Source organism: Euprymna scolopes, chromosome 23 (genome assembly GCF_053919585.1).
Source record: "Euprymna scolopes isolate OS-2025 chromosome 23, ASM5391958v1, whole genome shotgun sequence".
Classification (NCBI taxonomy): domain Eukaryota; kingdom Metazoa; phylum Mollusca; class Cephalopoda; order Sepiida; family Sepiolidae; genus Euprymna; species Euprymna scolopes.
This window is the reverse complement of record NC_136504.1, coordinates 72,860,188-72,875,916: the sequence shown is the minus strand read 5'-3', so window position 1 is coordinate 72,875,916 and position 15,729 is coordinate 72,860,188. Positions and strand designations below refer to the sequence as shown.

Genomic DNA, 15,729 nt, shown 5'->3' with positions numbered 1-15,729 from the left:
TTATTAACCAGTTAATTTATTTTAATCAGTAATAAATGTACAAAATTGACTAATATATATATGTAGGCGTCCTGAAATTTTTAATTTTAGCTATTATTTCAATCAAGATATTTTGAACAAGTAAATACTAAACAAAATATTTGACAAAACGGGGCAATATTGAGTAAGTTTTTTTTTTGTTTGTTTTTTTAATATTTTGCTTGAATTCGCATAAAACCCTCTTATTGACATTCTAAAAATTTTGACTTACGAAATTACATAATGCGAATTAAAATTTACTAAATTTTTGTAACAAATTAGCATAATTACGGATGTAAACAAAATAATTAGTCAATATTTTAACTTACTAAAATGCTTGGCAATGACAACAGGAATTTTTAAGATGTCCTTTCTTTGGAAATTCTGAATATCATATGAAAATTTTAGTGTCTTTTAGAAATAACGGAGATGGGAGAGAGAGTTCGCTAAGACTTGACCGGTCGGTCGGCAGTGCCCCAGACTACAAGAGCCAAATTTTATAGTCCCCACAATATTTTTAGTATATTAAAATAATTTATTATCTGTTTTCGGCCAGGCAAAGGTTTCAGGTGCGGCAAATCAAAAATGATCCGATAAAGGCAGTCTAGCTGGGAACCAAGTGTGAACGTACCAGTTCCCATAAAACAGTCATTTTTTTAATACGTAATTTGTAAGGTTTCTTCGTTTTCTTTTACTTTCTTTGTTTTTCTTTCTTCATAAATTTAGTTAGATTGTTAACGAAGGTACTTTTTTATCTCCAAATTTTCATTTTTCAAGGATCTGCTCGTACTTGTGTCCGGCAGTTCGTACGGCTATGAGAAAACTATAATTCAATATTTAGTACTTGGAGGGCCACATAAATTCTTTGGCGGGCCGCAGTTTGCCCACCCCTATTCTGATCCATAGTTGTAATTATTCAATTGAACATGAATTCTGAGCAACAAACAGAAATGAATGTCTTTGCATATGTTTGTGGTCAGCATTAACCAAGTTTTAATTAGATTTGCCTGAAGAGCAGAAATTTAGTCTCATTAGGTTTTGATCACATCATTTTATAAAAGATATTTTTTGTAATGCATTCTTCTAACAACAGTTTCCATATATTTTGTGGCGCATGTTTGCTGAGGTAATAGCCATATCAATTTCCATTCAGGTACATTTTAAAAATTATTATGAAAGATGTTTATTGTTAAATATTAATCCAAAGACACATTTTATGTATAGTTTGACTGTTAAAAATGGAAGTCTTTGATAGAATATCTACAATGGCCAAGGATCAATTCAAATTTTAAAGTAAGCAGTCTGTAGGGTTTAATTTTTAATCAAAAGCTTCCTCCTCATCAGCTAAACTTTTCTTCCTCCCCCCCCTTACTTTTTTTTACAATACGCAAATTCTCATCACGTAATTTCCTTCTAAAAAGAGTAATTTTAAAGCAGCCAGATATTTAGTTTCTGTGGAGACACATATTTTTTTGATGACTCTCAGAGCAATGAAAATTTGTACTTGTCTCCATTACACAATTTGTGGATATGTCTTTTACTAGTAAACTTCCTTTTTCTCCTTTTTCATTTAAGGCACAATTTTTTGTCTAGATTTTCTTGTGTCGTTTGACATATGTATTATTATTCCTTTGTAATGTTTTTATTAATATATTAATGATATTATATTTTATTTTCATACATCACTATATACTGTGACTTTTCAACCTTTATTAACTTTTTCTCTTTATTTATTTTTTAATCATGTTTGTGTTTTTATTTTGATTTCTTCCTTAATAAATTTTATAGCAACTAGTTTTTATTTATTAATTTTGGAATTCTTGTTCCTTCTCCTCATCTCTGATGCAAATAAAAGTGGCCGATAATAAAGTTGATAAATTGCTCAAGTGTAGTACCTTTACCAACATTTATATTGAAATCTGTTAAAAATTCTATCTTCTCTTTCATTCTATAGGAACGACAATGAATCTTCTCAAATTTCCAATTCTTCATGTGACACCTGAACGAATGTCTAAAAGAAAACACAGATTGCAGGAAGACAGAGAACAATTTCAGTCATGGGAGGAAAAACGGCGACAAAAATTACATAAATATGGTTTAAGTAAAAATGCAATTTTAGAAGGTATTATTTTCTAAGCATACATCTTTTATTTTGTTTATCTTTTAATTTCAGAAAAGAATGATTAACTTGCATTCTTCTGTTAAAACAATGACAATCATTATTTTTGACTATCAGCCACATTCCTGGGGTTGACTAAGCATAAATGATAACTGCTTCTATCCCTGAAATCATATTATTATTTTTAAATTTCTATAATTTCCATTGTTTAAATTTCTATAATTTCATTATTTAATGGAATATAGTGACGCATAATCTTCACTGTTTATGGATACTCTGCTCAAAGACATACAATATTAAAATAAAATGCAAACCTCATGATACTATAATAAAATGCATATCTCACGATACTATAATAAAATGCATATCTCACAAGACTAACATAAAATACATATCTTGCAATACTAACATAAAATGCATATCTCAAAATATTATAATAAAATGCATATCTCACGATACTATAATAAAATGCAAACCTCACCATACAATAATAAAATGCATATCTCACGATACTATGATAAAATGCACATCTCACGATACTATAATCAAATGCATATCTCATGATAATGATACTATAATAATATACATATCTCACGATACTATAATAAAATGCAAACCTCACTATACCATAATAAAATGCATATCTCACGATACTATAATCAAATGCATATCTCACAATACTATAATAAAATGCATACATCACAATATTATAATAAAATTCATACATCACAATATTATAATAAAATCATACATCACAATATTATAATAAAATGCATATATCACAATATTATAATAAAATGCATACATCACAATACTATAATAAAATGCATACATCACAATATTATAATAAAATGCATACATCACAATACTATAATAAAATGCATACATCACAATATTATAATAAAATGCATACATCACAATATTATAATAAAATGCATACATCACATAATTATAATAAAATGCATACATCACAATATTAAAATAAAATGTATAGCTCACAATACTATAATAAAATGCATACCTCACAATGCCATAATAAGATGCATACCTCACATAACTATAATAAAATGCATACATCACAATATTATAATAAAATGCATACATCACAATATTATAATAAAATGCATACATCACAATATTAAATAAAATGCATACATCACAATATTAAATAAAATGCATACATCACAATATTAAAATAAAATGCATACATCACAATACTATAATAAAATTCAGACCCAGCAATACTTTTATAAATACCTACTTATCCATACTGCAATGAGATGCATACTGCACAATACTATTATAAAATACAGACTCTTCAGTACTATAATAATATACATACCAAATAATTCTTTAATAATATGCATATCTCACAATACTCTTATAAAACACATACCTCACAGAACTATTAGTAAATGAATACTTTACAATACTATAGTAAAATACATACCTCGCAATCCTATAATAAAATACATACATTACAGTACTATTACAAAATTCAGACCATTATAACATTGTTATAAATGCATACCTCATAATACATACATAGTATTGTAAGGTCTGCACTTTACAATCCTATAATAAAATGTATACCTCACAGTTCTATTATAAAATTCAAACCAATACCATGATAAATGCTCGCATAATTCTAATTTAATTAAATTAACTTCACAATACTATAATAAAATGCATACCTCACAATACCAGAATAAAATGCATACCTCACAATACCAGAATAAAATGCATACCTCATAATACCATTATAAAATACATACCTCACAATACTATAATAAAATACATACCTCATAATACTATAATAAAATGCATGCCTCACAATACTCTAATAAAATACATACCTCATAATACTATAATAAAATGCATACCTCACAATACTATAATAAAATGCATACCTCACAATACTATTATAAAATGCATACATCACAATATTATAATACAATGCATACATCACAATATTAAAATAAAATGCATATCTCACAATACTATAATGAAATACATCCCTCACAATACTATAATAAAATGCATACCTCACAATACTATAATGAAAAGTATACCTCACAATATTATAATAAAAAGTATACCTCACAATATTATAATTAAATGCATACCCACAATACTATAATAAAAGGCATACCTCAAAATACTATTATAAAATACACACCTCACAATACTATAATAAAATGCATACCTCACAGTTCTATTATAAAATGTAAACCAATACCATTACAAATACTCGCATAATTCTAATCTAATTAAATTATCTTCACAATACTATAACAAAATGCATACATTACAATACAAAATGCATACCTCACAATACTATAATAAAAGTCATACCTCACAATACTGTAATAAAATGCATACCGCACAATTCCATAATAAAATGTAAAGCTCACAATACTATAATAAAATGCATACCTCACAATGCCATAATAAGATGCATACCTCACATAACTATAATAAAATGCATACCTCACATAACTATAATAAAATGCATACCTCACATAACTATAATAAAATGCATACCTCACAATACCATAATAAAATAAATACCTCACAATACTATAATAAAATGCATACCTCACAATACTGTAATAAAATGCAAAATCTGCAATGCTATTATAAAATAAGGACTCCACAGTACTATTATAATATTATTATAAAATTCTAAAATACAAAATGATTAAAACAACCCTGTTAAAAAAGAAAAAAAAAAAACGTTAGCCGATTGTTTGGAGGTGTAAAAGAAAAAAAAATAGTTTTAGTATAAAGGTAGGCTTGAACTCCGAACGTTTGACACGGAGGTGGAAAGGAAATGGAAAAAAAAAACCCTTGACCTAACCATCTCGACCACGGGAACAGATGAATTGATTAGTGTGTTAAGTTGATGTTTATAAACGGAAATTAGCAGGTGCGACAACGTCATGTTGCGGAAGCCAGTTTCTGTTTTCCCCGCTATGCGGCGATCAAACAATAAAAAAAAACACAAAAAAAATAACGTAAGGCAAACGAACGATGAAAACAGCAAAACGAACACGTGAAAAATGGCTTAAATAAGTCTATTTCGATATTAAAATTTAAAAAATCGGTGGATAACCGGGTTTTTTTTGGGTGTCGCTAAGAATAAGCGAAGTAAAAAAAAAAAAAAAGCAGAAAAACGAACATTACGTGAAAAATGGCTTAAATAACACTGGTTCAATATTTAAATTTAAAAAAATCAAAAAAAAAAAAACCATCTCACACCACAATTCGAACCCAAAGCGTTTAGATAATGAACCAAGGCCTTAACAAACTAAGCTAACGCGACGTACATGAAATTTGTTCATTTTTTTCAACTATTTAAAGTAAATCAGATCACGACGTCATCTGACGCATGCGTAGAATCGGTCATTGTCACGAGAGGACCGTTTTTCTTGACTCCCCTGTCGAAAATTGTCAATTTTGGGATGAAAAAGTTAACGTTTTTGGCCAATTTTTCGATATTTTTCGAGCAAAGGATGGAGCTTCGATGTGATACCGAGTTTGTGAATTTTGGTCGCGTCTGTAGAAAGTTTTTAGCAGACATCCAAACATACACACATACATACATTTTCGCTTTTATATATAGACTAGCGAGGGGTACCTGGCGTTGCTCGGGTGTTTGTAGGTGTGTGTGAAAAAAAACAGGTGCCTGTGAAAAAACAAAGCCTTTACGACGCGCAGTTGGAAAATAGTAAAGTGTTAAAAAAAAACAGGTGCGCGTTTTTGATTGACGTGACGGCGATAGCTATTCAGCAGTTAGCATTTTGTGCGGGACAGTTTTTAATGAGGTCAATAAATCGGTTTGTTCCCCCATCTGATATGACGAAGTCGACATTGACCAAACGTTACTTAGCTCTCTAGAGACCACTGGCTCTGGGCCTGTGATTAGAGTCGAGTTTTGCTTTTTTTATACCGAAAACCGAATGTAACGCGTGCCGATGCGGGAAATGTGGAATAATTAACGTTTGAAAGTCAATAAAATTAAATAGACAGGCGAGCTCCGTGGTTAACTGCGAGATATTACAATTTATAGATGATATAAAAAGTTTTAAGAAGTTGTGAAGTGAGCGAGCACTTCTCTGAAAGAAGCCTTTTGTGGACATCGAGAAAAAGCATACGTACATACATACATTTTCACTTTTATATTTATAGACTAGCGGGGGGTACCCGGCGATGCCCGGGTGTCTTGAGGTAAATCAAAACTCGGGTGGGGGAGGGGGGCTAAATAATAAAATAAATGTTTTGGTAGGTAAGTATGAGAATCGAACCCGTACCCTTGAGTTGGAAATTAATGTGTGAAAAAAAACCGTACTACGTTACCCATTGAGCCACGGCGACAGACAACATTAACCAGGTTATTTAACTATAAGAACAGGCATGCGCAATAAAAGTTAACTCTGCTGCTTCCATTTGACCTAATTAAGAAGGTCAAATAGAAGTCATGCAGCATTTGGGTTTGTTTACCCAAATTTAACTGTTTCTTCCCCCAACAGATGTTGGGGAGGGGGGAAGCAGCTCCCAATTGTCCAGAACTGTCTGATCAAAGCTGATTGCTTCTGGACGTTTTTCCCGGCGCAATGCCGAGAAGACGTCGTTTGAGTTTAGTTTCACTTTATTTATACTAAAAAGCCCAATCAACACGCGAGAAGCCAAAATAGCAATAATTTTGTAAAAATCGACGTAAATAAATCTATACACTACGCGGTTTCCTAATTTCTAGATATTATTATATAGGACCTATATACACAGTTTTAAGCGATACTAACGAACCCGGGACCGTGTGCAAGAAAAGCCTTTTGAAGACATACACGAAATGGTCACACACATTTTGCCTTTTATATATATAGACTAGCGGGGGGTACCCGGCGATGCCCGGGTGTCTTGAGGTAAATCAAAACTCTGGGGTTAAATAAAAAAAAAATGTTTTCGTAGGTGAGTATGAGAATCGAACCCGTACCCTTGAGTTGGAAATTAATGTGTGAAAAAAAAAAACCGGGCGACGTTACCCATTAGGCCACCGCGACATACATACAACATACTCAGGTTTGAATTTATTTATTAAACTATAAAAACAGACGTGCGCAATAAAAGTTAACTCTGCTGCTTCCATTTGACCTAATTAAGAAGGTCAAATAGAAGTCACGCAGTTGTTTACCCAAGTTTGACTGTTTTTGTTTTTTTCCCCCCAACAGATGTTGGGGGTGGGGGGGGGGGAACCAGCTCCCAATTGTCCAGATTGAATAACAATTGTCTGATGTACAACATTGATCAAAGCTGATTGCTTCTGGACATTTCCCGGCGCAATGCCGAGAACGTTGTTAACTTTGAATTAGTTTCGCTTTTTATACGAAAAAGCCTTATCAACATGCGAGAAGCCAAAATAGCAATAATTTTGTAAAAGTCGACGTAAATAAATCTAGATGCGACGCACTTTCCCAAATCGTACATATTATTATTTAGGACCGATATAAACAGTTGTAAGCGATCAAAACAACCTCGGAACCGTGTGCTCGAAAAGCCTTTTGAAGACATACACGAAATGGTCACACACATTTTGCCTTTTATATATATAGATAATTAACCAAAAAAATTATTTACTTAGGAAATTAAGTCTATTGGAGTGCAACATTGTGAGGAACATTCCAAGGGGAGGTTCCAATTGCTTCCATTGAGAGTGGTGCTAGTATGATTACAAGAGTTGGGAATGGATGAATTAAATTTGAGAAACTTCTACTGTTCCTAACTAGCAGCATGCTAGCATGTTGACAAAAAGAAAAGTCTATCAGGCATGTATTTGCAGTGTGATGATGTATGGGTGTGAAACCTGGCTAATGAGAGTTGAGGACATGCGTTGCATGTAGGGAGATTATGAAGATAACACAGTAGATATGTAATGTGACTTTTAAAGAAAGGCTCAGATCTGATTGTAATATAGCATGTGGGAAAATATCAGCAGCAGCAAAGGATAACTGGCTTGCTAAGAGATTAGCAGCAACAAGGAAAACATTAGAAGAACTATTAAAATGGATTTGAAAGAAAGCATGATAAATAAAGACCTAACCAGAATTTGTTAAAAATAAAAGAAGGTAAATATAATCAAATTATTTTTTAATAATAAAGGCTTAAATTTATATTTGTTTTCAATTGACCAGGGTTGTTTTATGATTTTGCAAACTATTACATTGCCCAGTGTCTATTTTATGATTAATGTATAATAATAGACTATTTTATGATTAATGTATAATAATAAACTATTTTATGTTTAATGTATAATAATAAACTATTTTATGTTTAATGTATAATAATAAACTATTTTATAATTAATGTATAATAATAGACTATTTTATGATTAATGTATAATAATAAACTATTTTATGATTAATGTATAATAATAGACTATTTTATGATTAATGTATAATAATAGACTATTTTATGTTTAATGTATAATAATAGACTATTTTATGATTAATGTATAATAAACTATTTTATGATTAATGTATAATAATAGACTATTTTATGATTAATGTATAATAATAAACTATTTTATGATTAATGTATAATAATAAACTATTTTATGATTAATGTATAATAATAAACTATTTTATGATTAATGTATAATGATAGACTATTTTACAATTAATGTATAATAATAGACTATTTTATGATTAATGTATAATAATAGACTATTTTATGTTTAATGTATAATAATAGACTATTTTATGTTTAATGTATAATAATAAACTATTTTATGATTAATGTATAATAATAAACTATTTTATGTTTAATGTATAATAATAGACTATTTTATGATTAATGTATAATAATAGACTATTTTATGTTTAATGTATAATAATAAACTATACCCGCTTTATTGGTAATTATTTTTACTTTTTTGTTACTTCATTTAACAATATACAGATCACAAATTATTAAATTGTTTTGAATAAATTCCCGACTTAAATTTATTTTCTTGTTAAAAATATTGCGATGTTGCCTTCTAAACTTCTTCAGGATATATTTTCTAACTGAAAATGGTCAGAAGTTGATGTTGGCCAAAACGTTGTTTATATAACTATCAGCGTAAGAAGAGTAGCCCTAATGATACAAATTATCCATCCTCATTTTGATAACATTATTTGTTGGCATCATACTTTGTTTGCAAGAATAAAAATATTGTGGCATTTAAGATATGAACTAAGGGATCAGATCTTGCTTTAAAATAATTTTTGTGATAAAAAAATAATTTTCTTATTAAAGATTTATCTGTTGGGAATATTAGTTTGAAAACAACTTCTGGTTACTTGCACATATCAACATAAGCGATATCAATTTGACTGTCAACATAAGCAGTCAGCTTTTGACTGCTAGCACATACTGATGAACGAAATACTCTGCTTACAGTTCTGAAGTTTTAATATGAATAAAGTAAATTCTTGATTAAATTCTTGAGGACAATTCTTGAATATTTACGACTCTCAGGAAAAAAAATCAAAACCGAAACAATACATTCCAAATTAATTTTAGCAGTGATTTGAAAATTGACAGAAATAGCTTCTTTTTGAAGAAAAATAAAAAATACAAATAAAAAAATATTGTCAGTATTCTATGAATGAAAATTTTTTTTTTCCTTTTTGGTATTCTTTTCATGTATAAAAATAAAAAAGAATGCCTTTTAATAATATTTAATTTTTCCCTTTGATAAAATGTTCTCTTTCTATTTTTGTTCCATCAGGCTTTGTTGGTCAGACAAAATTTGCAGCAACTATCGAAGAAACTATTGAAGGCCATCTTGACGTTTCTTATTCTGTTGATTCTAAAAATTCTGTTATAGAAACAGCAGCAACAAAAACTAAAGTTCTAAAACGTAAAGAATTATCCAAAATGACTCAAAATCTCGCAAACAGTTACTGGCTTTATGACACGCCAGGTATTGAGAATCCTGAGCAGGTAAATAAATAACATTTAAAAAATTGTATCCCTATTTATCATGTGCCAATGTAACTTCAATTTTTGTCTATTTATTAAAATCAAAATGTAATAGCATAAAATAAAAGGAAATTTTCAAAATTCTATTTTAAAAATAATTTATTTACAGAATGAAACGTTTTGCATTTGTGATCCTTAAAGAAATCAGCCATTTTAATTTTTTGTTAATAATTGAAAAAAAGAAAAGAAATTATTTTGGACCCTCAAAATTTGAAATGAATTGGAAAGTATTTAAACTTTTAAACAGAAAAGCATTTAAACTGGTAATAAAATTTTTATCAGATCCTCATGTTTGATAAAATTGCATGCTTTGGAAACGATATATGGTAATTTTATACATAGGGATTAAAACAAGATTACCTTAAAAAATTATAGTTTTATCACAATGTGGTTCAATTAAATAACCAAATGATCATTCTCTAATAATGAAGTTTAGTTTTCAAAATTATATTAAAGAAAAGAACTGTAAAAAAGGGCAGGTAGGAGAAACAAAAATGAAAGTAAAAACAAATGAAATAGCAGCTAAGTACAGTTATTTATAAATAATTAAATCTGTAAATTATAATTAATGAAAATTTATGGTTGCAATTATTTAATCTACTGAATTGATTGCTCTCATTCTACCTTTTATGACTTTAGATATGTTATAGTTGCTTCATCAGAGATTGAACTCACAAATTCTAGATAGAATTCATCCTAGAATATATTAATATATTTTGCACTTATTTCAATGCTTTTATTCATTACACCATAAAGGGTGTTGTTCAAAATTGCTAGAAGGTTTTTAACAAAAAGACTTTTTAAAAAAGAATAGAATGACTGAAATTTTATGATAATAATTATTAGAATAACAATCTGAAATATGCAAATTATGTTAGAATGTAATTTTTGTTCTTACATAACTTTTTCTTTTCTTTTAGATTATAAATCTCCTTGAGCCGGAAGAACTACAAAATCTTTTCCCAAAAGAAATGTTACGACCTAGAACAGTCAAACTAAAATCAACACAAGTTATGTACATTACCGGACTTGGCTGTATTGAGTATGTAAAGGTAAATGCAAACATGCAAACATACACTTAAGCATTAAAAACATTTTAATGTGTTCCATTACAAAATTAATTTTAGATTCTTTGATTTATTGGGAGAGAGTGTAATACTTCTTTGGTTTACAAGCACAAATAAATACATTTGATTTTTTGTCTTAATTGGGGTCAGAAATTACTTCATGTCAGTTTTAAAATTTCAAAAGTACTAACAAATTCCAAAGTGTCACAATAAACAATTCAGCCATCTTTCGTTAATAAGTTGAAAAAAAAAAATTGCTTCAATGATGCTTTGAAATTGGAAAGAAATTTGGAAGCATCTAAACTAGCAAAAAGTTCTTTCTGGCTTTAAAATTCTTAGTGAATCTTTGTGTAATGTGACATCCTGTGTGAGCCCCAAAAATGTGATGGACGCTGTTATTATCTGGCACACATTAACATTTATATTTTGTCAGAATTTGGCTTGGAGACACATTCCCTGATTCTGTAATGATGTTTACAGTCACACACACAAGATGATTGGCAAACATGCATGGTAATAGTCAAAATGAACAATTTAATGCTAGAATACAACAGCCATTCCTATTCAATGAAAATAATAGTAAAACGCATTTCTTTTAACAGTTTAACATAATCCGTTTTATTAATACATATTTATCTTTGTCAACAGTTCAAAGTTCATTTATCTGTTTGTATTTTCAAACAATGAGACATCGTACCTTTCTTCCTCAATCATGTTTTTCTTAACTACTTTTTTATCATTAAATCATCTTTTTTTTTTCTCAAATGTCTGTCCCACAATACTGCCAGTCCAAAACTCAACTGTTCAAAATGTCTGCCAAAACAAACCAAGTGTCATCTACTTCTTTCCAATTTAATTTTTTCTTTTGTTTCCTTTCTCTTCCTCCTCACACTATCACATGCTCACTTTTTTCTTATTTGTTTTGATGATAGATTTAGATTGTGCAGGAGTATGAGTAAAATGGAATTAAAAATAGTGTTTTAATGTCTCTCACTCTCTTTCTCTCTATGACTGGCTCTCTCTCTCTTTTTCTTCGACAGTCTCTCTCTCTCTCTCTCTCTGTCAATTGATTTAATGAAAAAGAAAGCTGTCTGACCTAATTTCAGTATTGCTTTTGAAACCATTACTGGAATGTACATGAAAAAAAGTAACCCCCCCCCTGCACTGAAGGTATACTTTTTTTACCATAAGAAGGTTGGAGGTCACACTAAATCTGATGATGTGAGATTTGTAAGTGCATTTTTTATAGTTTCTAACTTTTAGCCAGTTACACATACACACATGCGTGCACACATGCACACACACACACACACACACACATGCGTGCACACATGCACACACACACACACACACACACACAAACAGAATTATGACTTTCTGCATTTTGTTCCTATTCGATTAATTTTTTTAAGTCAAGAATATCTGTCTACCTTTGATTCATTAATTGTTTAATATTGTATTTGCCACTGAAAATTGTCATTAATTTTCACTACTCATTTTTATCTGTATTTATTAATATTTGCATTCTATATTCATTATTGTTAAAGTTGTTTTAAACTTAATTTTGCCTGTTTGGTATCATTTTTCTCAATTAGGGTGACATGCATATATTGTTAACAGTTATTAGTAACTTGGAAAATCCGATTCATGTTCTGGAAGCAAATCAGTCTCAAAGTTTCTTTAAAGAAAATATTGGAACAGATGTCTTCAAGGTAAATATTTTGCTTTCTAATAACATATTAATCAACTTTTAAATGATTTAAGTTTTATCGGTATTGATAGTAACTAGTGTTGTGATGATTTCAATACATTTACTGATTCAATACTAAATTCTCGATTTTGATACAATTACTGATTCCGATTCCTTATTTAAAATTTGTTATTTCTTTAAAAGCAAAATTAATTGATTTTTGACAATTTTTTTTTCAAATATTCCAAATGTATTTTAAGCAGTTTTGAGAATTGAAATTTCTTCTTTCATATTGTTTGGAAAAAGTGATATTTTAATAATTTCAATTATTTTTTTGTGTATACTTGATGTTTAAATATTTCATTTTGAAATCATTTTTTATTTTGATCCAGAAAATTATTGAATTTATAAAATTGTTTAATTAAAAAAAAGTATTTACATTTTTGCAATTTATTGATATTGAAAATACTCTCTTTAAAAAAAGGGGGGGGGGATGCGGTCCTTAAACTGCAGTGCACCTCCCGAGGGGGGGGGGTCACCTCAAACACACAAAAAGGAATAAATCCGAGAAACGAGAAAGTAGAATCTCCACTCCCGTTGCACCTACTCTCCAGCCAGATCTGGAATCTCCCTAGCACCAAAAAATGAAGCTCGTTTTGTAGTTTCCAGCTTCATGCGCACACGAGATTTTGCGCAAACGCATGTAATAAAATGCTGGCCACCATCTTTGTTTTTTCTTTTCTCGGCCTGAACTCACTCGCTGCACACCCACGGTAAGACTTCTGTTTTTCTTAGCTTCTGACCACAGATATTAGATTTATGTAAATTTTAAAAAAAATTAAAAGATGATATTGAAAAGAAAAGAGAAAATTTCTAAGACATTTTGTGTTATATTCCACAGGTTCAAGTCATACAAAATTATGTGTCTCTGCAATATACAAACTATAAATTACTAGAATCTCTGTAAATAAAAATATCTGTTGCTAAGGTCTCTGGAAAAATGGTGGGATCGTTCTACTGCTCCAGTAGATATCTCACTGCTGGTGCAATTCTCTCCCTATATAAAAGCCAGTTACGTCCAAGGATGGAGTACTGTTGCCACATCTGAGCAGGAGTTGCTAGAAGTATCTTATCCTGCCTTGACAGAGTTCTTAGTACTGCACGCCTGTGGAATTCTCTTCCGTTTGTACCTGCTTTCTAGCTGATTATATTATAATATACATATTATGTTCATCTTCAAGTCTAACATAAACAAGTTCTTGATGAGCCGTCCCCTTAAGTAATCTAATTTACCAAATTTCCACTACTAAAGATTACTATGATATTTTCCCATTGACTACTATACACTCATTAACCCTTATCTTCGAGTGGCTTCCTAGTCTTGATAAGTGGTGACTTTTATGTAAAAAAAAAAAAATAATAATAATAAAAATACAGGATATTCTTTACAGGAATGCACTTTGAAAGAATATCCACTAAATTGGCTGTTAAAAAGAAAACAAATGCCAAAACAAAAGATTGTATAAAAGTATGCTTATTTAAGGAGGGGGTATAAAAGTAATTTGCAAACGGTTGTATTTAATGATATTCAACAAAAACAATCAAATGGTATGAAATAAAATTATCTATTGAGTGATGGTTATGTGGATAATTATACCTTTCAAAATGTAATAGATCTCATAGATGCACCCCATGACCTGTAAGGTTAGCTATTTATTCTACTTTGAGTTCATTTGAAAATTCATAAGCTATGAAAACATTCAAAACCAAAAATAATAAGTTTGTAGTAGTAGTAGTAGTAGTTGTAAAGATACTAATTATTTTGTCATCTAATATACATGCAGGTTTGTAATGTGTGCAGACACATCAACTAGATGGTTTACTCTGCTAAAAGAGTTATTCTTTCTCTAAATTAAGAAATATAAGGGTGTGGTTGACTAAGAAGGGTCAAGAAATACATAAGTGATAGATGAGTGACTTAATTAAATAATTAGTATCTTTACTACTATATACTACTACTACTACTACTACTATAAACTTATTATTTTTGGTTCTGAATGTTTTCATAGCTCATTAGAACAATAAAAACAGAATTTCTTTCAAACATAAGTCAATCCCAAATGAAGTTATGTTTAAGCATTTTTTTGGCAAATATATAGGAAAAAAACCTTAGGGAAACAACCGTTGATTAACTCAGCTTTAGTATAATAGTAAATGCTCATTTACTCAAATGTTCCAATGGATGGTATCCAATTATATTCTTGGTGCAAAATCTTGCGATTTACAAATGAATTTATTTAGCCATAAAATAATATTCAAAGATCATCTTTATCCATAAATCTAAAGTTAATGGTATCCTTTTTAAAAGGCCACCAATAGCAATGGCCAGTGACTCCCTGTCTGAGAGTACATCTTTCAAACTGCTTGGCCTAACGTTCACAGGAAACATGAGTTGGAACAATTATATTGAAAACATTGCCAGGGCCGCTGCGAAAAAGGTAGGCTCTCTCTACCGTGCTAGAAAACTACTGACACCTGAAAGTATCCTGTACCTCTATAAGGCCACCATTCGCCCATGTATGGAGTATTGTTGTCACATTTGGGCTGGTGCATCTGCTACTAGTCTCTCGCTCCTAGACAAGGTTCAAAGAAGAGTCGCCAATCTGATAGGCCCTGAACTGGCATCTAAGCTTCAGCCTCTGTCCCATCGACGAAACGTTGCATCCCTCTGCCTGTTCTACAAGTATTTTAATGGTGAATGCTCTGACGAACTGCAGACACTTGTGCCCCCACGACGTAGACATCCTCGA

At 30.2% G+C, this 15,729-nt stretch overlaps 1 protein-coding gene across 1 annotated transcript in view; it reads left to right on the top strand.

Moving 5' to 3' along the window:
* The window catches only part of LOC145246001 (nitric oxide-associated protein 1-like), a 56,855-nt gene that overhangs the window by 36,599 nt on the left and 4,527 nt on the right, over window positions 1-15,729 (top strand). The window contains exons 3-6 of the mRNA XM_080107799.1: window positions 1,973-2,140; window positions 9,909-10,123; window positions 11,083-11,214; window positions 12,825-12,941. Of these exons, the coding sequence (XP_079963925.1) occupies window positions 1,973-2,140; window positions 9,909-10,123; window positions 11,083-11,214; window positions 12,825-12,941 (632 nt within the window). The remainder of the gene's footprint in view (window positions 1-1,972; window positions 2,141-9,908; window positions 10,124-11,082; window positions 11,215-12,824; window positions 12,942-15,729) is intronic.